The 6,585-nt window shown below is 42.6% G+C and overlaps 1 protein-coding gene across 1 annotated transcript; it reads left to right on the forward strand.

The window, feature by feature from the left end:
• Positions 1 to 243: 243 nt before the first annotated feature.
• LOC124057815 lies at positions 244 to 5,873 on the forward strand. Its single transcript, XM_046386384.1, has 7 exons — positions 244 to 670; positions 892 to 989; positions 1,154 to 1,537; positions 1,711 to 1,887; positions 2,510 to 2,697; positions 3,857 to 4,080; positions 5,148 to 5,873. The coding sequence occupies exons 1-7, from the start codon at positions 438 to 440 to the stop codon at positions 5,749 to 5,751; spliced, it is 1,908 nt and encodes a 635-aa protein (XP_046242340.1). The 5' UTR covers positions 244 to 437; the 3' UTR covers positions 5,752 to 5,873.
• The last annotated feature ends 712 nt before the right edge of the window (positions 5,874 to 6,585 follow it).

Raw genomic sequence — 6,585 nt, forward strand, 5'->3', positions numbered from 1 at the left:
AGCTCTTCGGGCCTCTGAAACTACTGTAACAGAACAATCTTAGTAGAGAACATCGCTCTTCAGCTGTACTGCTTATAGCTCTTAGACGTAATGTAATTTAACAATAAATCCTCAGGCACAGGATCAGCAGCTCCTCTCAATAGTCACTGAAATTGCTATTGTCAGTTTAACAGTGAAATACAGCATGTTAATCAGTGCTTCCATAGGCCTGCTTTTGTAGTGAACCACTCATTAATATGCAACCTGTGAAAAGGGATGCAAGATGGCACTGCTTGACTATGAAGGGTCATTCATTAAAAATGACTGCTGTATGCTATTTCCTGGATCTGGCCATCCCAAACATCTCACAGCACAATGAATCCTGAACACAAAGAAAACCATCCCTGAACCTGTTGAACTTAACAGCAAAGTAAGTCAATGTGTTAGAAGGATCAAACATGATCACCTTCAACCTTTTAGCTAATATTTTCTCCTTCCATCCTTCAGAACAGTTCCAGTTTATCTCTCAGAGGCACAGAGGTTACCCCTTCAGTGCTACCTTGTACGTTAATGGCATCATGGTGACCAGAATCAGTTCCTGCTGCGAATACCGCTACACTCCGGGCTTCCAGCAGGGCAAGAAGAGCTGCTTTAGGTTGACTTGGCTGGCTGGTGGGATTCCCTGTTACAGGTCAGATTTCATCTTCTGGGAGACAGACAGCACAGCACAGAAAATGAGAACTTGGTTCCAGTCAAAACAGATTGCTTAAATTCACTGTTCTGCAGATTTAATGTATCGTGGGTCAACAGAGGAGGGAAAATGATGCATATTGAATGACATCAGGGAATGATGTTGGTGGTGGTACAAGGGAGGAAATATGAGTCACGATAAAAGCACATTTTTCATTTCAGATGTACAAGTCTCCGAAACAAATACAGCTCCTGCCAACAGCTGAACAGCGGCACAAAGGAGAACTTAATTCTCCCTCTCGAGCAGAGCCCTGGCAATGGTACAAAGCCTGGAAATGAGTGTCTCATTTTTCCATTTCTTCCTAAAGCTTATTCATCAACATTTTTTGACATTAGGCCCAGTCCTTGATTTTAATAGACAAGTCTAAAAACAAAATGTCCCACAAAACATTTTTTTCTTTCTTTCATTCTGTCTCCATTGCAGGCATGGAGTCATGTCCATCATCCCCTCTGTTTATTCCTGCCAAACCACAAAATAAATCAGTGAGGAGGACAAGAAGACACACCAGGGAAGGTGGAAGAAGATCCACAGACAGTGAAGATCCCAGTGTTGCTGGGATTAAAGAGACCTCCAAGAAGAAACGACGCAATGGTCAAACTAATCAGAAAGAGAGCAAAGGCAAGACAGCTGGAAATACGAGGGAAGAAGGGCAAGACAGCAAAGACTTGGAGGTCTCGCTAAGGTCAACAGTGGCTAAAAAATGTGAAGACAAAGCATCATCTGAGAGACAAGAGCAGAAAGCCACCAGCAATGCTACAGTGCCAGAAACAGAGCAACCTCGATCAAACAAGACAAGCAAAGTTCTCGGTGAGCACAGTTTGACCTGTTTCATTACTGTAAGAGCAGATGGAAAAATAGAGGAGAATAAAACTGCCCATCCTTTACAAGTGGAGATGACCTTCAGTTCATCTGCATGTGCTGTTTCCATTTAATATTCTTTGAAAAAAAGAAGGAAAGACCAAAAGGGTTTCTTTTTAAAGATTCATTGCAGGATGAGGAAGCTCTGACTAAGCAGAATGGAGAGAAACAGAAAGACCTGGGATCAAATGGGAAAAACAGAGGTGGGGAAAGACTGAAAGACTTCTATGAAGAATGTGTGGAAATGAGCGCTGCTTTGGAGCAAGGCCCAAACAAACACAACTGGTTCAAGGCAAACAGTGAGTAAAGAAACCGCAGCACAGTAGGAACGAACTGGAATCCCCCTGGAGAGCTGTCACTGATTTACATAATATACTTTATAAAGTAGTAAAGTGATGCACTGAACAATGTCTGCTTGAAGGAAGATGGCTGACGTGTGGGAGAGGTTATGCAGACATTGTCTCACACACACACACACACATATCACTTTTTTGACATGACATAGACTTTCTTTCATTTCCTGAACCACCACCTAACCATAACAATAAACAATACTTTCCTAATCCTAACCCTTACCTTAACCTAACCCTAACCTCAATCTAACCTTGAAGCAAGTCTTTAGTGATTTAATTTGTGGGGACTTGTTTTGTCCCCATAAGTAAGTAATCTACAGCCATAAGTCCTCAATGTGACTGCGTAAACATATTCTTGTGCCCACAGCTACAGGAATATTCATGCTCTGCCCCCCAGCAGCAGACATGTTTTCTTTATTGTTCATGAAAGCTCAAACTGAATTTTAGATTTCATTATTTGCACTCTCGCATCAACAGTGGATATCAATATCACTGTGTGCACTAGGCTTTAGAAGAGACAGTTTTATTGCACCTGAGTTATTTTTTTTTTTTCTTGTTGTATGCCAAGTCCTGGAGAGGTGCCGGCTCCAGAAGAGACTATCATTGTGTCCCAGAGCACCAGACTCAGATGTGGAGCAGAGTGCAGAAAGTGACACGGTCCCACAGCCTGATGGAGGGCCAGAGGACGAAGAGGACACGGCCAGACAGACTGCTGGCAAACAGGAGCCTGTTAAAGAACAAGACCTGCAGGCACAGGTGCGTGTACAACACAAATTACTGCGGTGTGAAACTGTGTTTTGGCCAGAAATACGCTTGGCATTAAATTACTGGCAAAAGCCATTGAAACACTCACATCCCTGCATCATGTGTTAGAACTAGTAATTTAATTGCCAAACAATTTGTCCTTTAAAGGGATACATTTCCCATTAATGTTGAGTGGCCATTTAGTTTTCAGCCTTAAAATTTTCCACAATGATGCAGCAGAAATTATGTTGCAATAAAAACACAAAAGTAAAAATTCAAGATGCAAATGTCCATTCACATATTAGCATTTCAATCAGGTGTTAGATATAAAATTCCAAAATTATAAAGTCTACTTCATTTACAGGAAAGGAGCATTGTGTTGGCTCATAACAAGTTGATTTGTTCACAATGCATCCCCTGTTAAATGACTATTCCATTATCAGGAGGATAATACAAAAATGATTTGTAACAAATGGTCACTGAGTTTTATCTGGGACCGGCAGGCGTTTGGCTTGGTTGTACCCATCATGATGAAAGAGCTTCCAACAGTGCCTGAAAAATTCCTCAAGGTCCAGTAAAGTGGCATGGTGTTTGTGGCCCCTACCCAGACCGTATGTCTTTCTGGACTCTCAACCCGTCTCTGTGTTTAGAAAACCTTCAGCAACTCCCTTCTTTCGTCTCATTCCTGGCCAGCTACACATTGTGCTGCTCTCACACACAAATAGTAAATACTCAGTGTTTGCAGTACTCTATTCTCAGAGCGGTAATGCAGAATGTATTTCAGTATAAGGGAAAAAAATTATTTGCTACAGAATGTGATCTCTGAATTTCATGAAAGATTGCTCTCTGGCAGTTGAGGTGAACTAGAAATTAGATGTGATATTTCTACTTGTATTGTTCCTTTGTACGTTTTCCCATCAGGATTTACAACTAGAGAAGAATATTTGAAATAAATAAATATATTTGTATGGTTGCAAGATATTTTTACTTCCAACTACTGGTTTGCATAGTTCTGGGCCTTATGAAATCACTTTTAAAATATTTTTTTTTTCATTTTTAGTGATAAGACAACATTTTGGATGTCTGAACAGCTGGGAATTTAAGTTACTAGCATTTTGCACCAAACCAAATCAAATCCAAATAAAGAATCTGTCTTGCTTTGTAAGAGTAGCTTGATGCCATGATGACAGTGCTGAGTACATCTGATGAGGTGGAGCAGCTGGTTCTGAGGAACACGGACCTGACAGACGACCTTCTGCTGAGCTTGGCGGGGGCCCTCAAGAGCAGCCTGTCTGAGGTCACGCTTCTCAACCTCAACCTCAATCTCATTGGCCCATATGGTGCTCACATCCTGCTGGACGTGCTGAGAGTGAAGCCTCAGGTCAAAGGCTTACAGTAAGTCCCAGGCACCACTTGTCCACATTACAAAATCTGAGAAGGGAGAATAACTGAATTCAGAAAACACCCTGAATAACAAGTCAGGCCAGGAACATTAGCCTTTTAAAAGTGTTCCAGTATGACTTTAGAAAAGAACATAATAAAAGTGAAGAGACAGTAAAAAGGCACAAATAATCCAAGGACAGACTCATCATTGCAGTATAAAATCTTAGCCTTTCACTATTGAATTACACAATCCATCTCTTTTATGTGAGCAAGAAATGCCTCCAGTGCCTCACCTTTCTGAGTTATTTTTCTTTTTTCTTTTTCACAAAATACAGCAAATGTGAAATAGCAAGTCATTGTAACATTTTTTCAGAGACATCTTGACAGCTGTAGAGACTTACACTGCATGCTGACATGTGAGAGATACAGAGAGAGCACATCCATCTATTTTCTATACCGCTTATCCGTCAGGGTCGCAGGGGGGCTGGAGCCTATCCCAGCTGACTACGGGCGAGAGGTGGGGGACACCTTGGACTGGTCGCCAGTCAATCACAGGGCTGACACACAAAGACAGACATCCACACACTCACACCTAGGGGCAGTGTAGAGTAGCCAATTAACCTAATGTGCATGTTTTTTGGGACTGTGGGAGGAAGCCGGAGTACCCAGAGAAAACCCACGCAGGCACAGGGAGAACATGCAAACTGCACATAGAAGGGCCCAGACCGGGATTCGAACCTGGAACCCTCTTGCTATGAGGCGACAGTGCTAACCACACAACACTAGAATATTAATGATTCCTTTAACATATACAGCAAAAGTAATATTTGAAAGTTCGCACTAAATGATGATGAAAATGCATGTATATTTTAACCACACCCCATCCACAGGATTTGCTGAATGTTTGGAGCTCCAGAACACAGATGCGAAACATTTATGTGACACTCTCATACGGTGTGTTATTTAAAACTATAGCTTAATAAGGGAAAACTTAATGTCAGAGAAAGTGCATACCCTTTAAAATGAGGAGGTCTTGGAGCACTCCGAATCTCAGTTACCACTGTTTTCTCTCTCTTCAGCTTGTTTGGAAACAAACTGCGTGATCATGGAGTGCTGACCCTGTTGAATGGAATAGCTGAGCTGCAGGAGCAAACAGCGAGAGCTGCTGCTGCCGTCCAACAGGCAATGCTTTTCTCATCAGAGCAGAATGTGGTTGTGCAGCTCCCCACCGGATGGAGCTCTTTCAGGGTTTTTGCACTTTTGGAGTTGGATATTGGGGGAAATGGCTTGAGTAGCAATGGGGTAAAGGTATTAGCATCATATATGAGGGGCCACTCGCATCTTCAGTACTTAGGGCTGGCACAGACCAGCGGTGCTGATCTGGTGGCATGGAAAGAACTTTTCGACAGCCTCAAAGGAAACAGTACACTGACTCAGATCATCCTGGATGAGAACAACTTGGGAGACCCGGGGGTCAGGCTGTTAGCCGACATGCTGAAAGAGAACACAGGTCTGCGACAGGTGGATCTGGACAGGAATGGCATCAGCGACGTGGGAGGAAACGACATCATGGGGGCATTGCTATGCAGGACGCAGTTCCCTCTGAGGCATCTGAGCATTGAAGAGAACAACATCAGTGCAGGGCTAATGAGTAGGATACAGGAAGAGGTAAAATGTAAGTGATTCATGAAGGAGTGGGAGAATCCATTTCCAAACCAAGCGAACCTATGTAATAAACATAGCACTGACTTGAAAGCTTCTTTGTTTATATTTTGAGGTCAGAGAAGGAAAAACCTGACTCATTTGACATGTTTGACCTTCAAACACACAGAGAGATCGCTCCCTTCCTATAACTGGGTGGCCCTGCTAACAAATGCTGCATCTGAGTTTAGCCCTGGCAGGTAGTGTAGGAGGCATGTTTGCTTTAGGGCTGCACTGTGGTCTGGATGCATTTTCAAAGAGATCTCAATAAACTGAACCTTTCTTTTTTGTGGCGAGGCTACATCTTCACCTTCAGTTTTTCTTCTTCCCACCAACATTACCCCTTATGACTTCACACCTCCTACTTTTCTAAAACTGACTCCAGCGCAAGGCCCACTGATGTCTCTGTCATTTTACTGAATCATTTGCTGCCTCCTGACGAAAAAAGAAACCACAGTGATTCATTCCATCTACAGTATTTGCAGGTCATGGATGACTTACTCACAATCCTCACCCCCAATCATTATATCCCTTTTCTCCACTCTCTACAAATCAAAAGAGAATTATGGACAGCTAGGCCATGTCACGTCAACTACCCTCATTTTGTCATCCTTGTCTCTTCATGTGCTAGACAGAGCTGCTATTCAGAATCTAAGGATGGTGTGTGTGTGTGTGTTGGGGTGGGTGAACTAGGGCAAATTCATCTGAATTTTGAAGCCGTCATCTCATTGTTCTATCACACCGACATTCTGAGAATAACTGTACCTGTGATCAAAGCTTGTCAAAGTGGTAATTATCTTCTCTTCTCAGGGCTGC

The sequence above is a fragment of the Scatophagus argus genome, chromosome 4 (genome assembly GCF_020382885.2).
Source record: "Scatophagus argus isolate fScaArg1 chromosome 4, fScaArg1.pri, whole genome shotgun sequence".
In the NCBI taxonomy this organism is placed as follows: domain Eukaryota; kingdom Metazoa; phylum Chordata; class Actinopteri; family Scatophagidae; genus Scatophagus; species Scatophagus argus.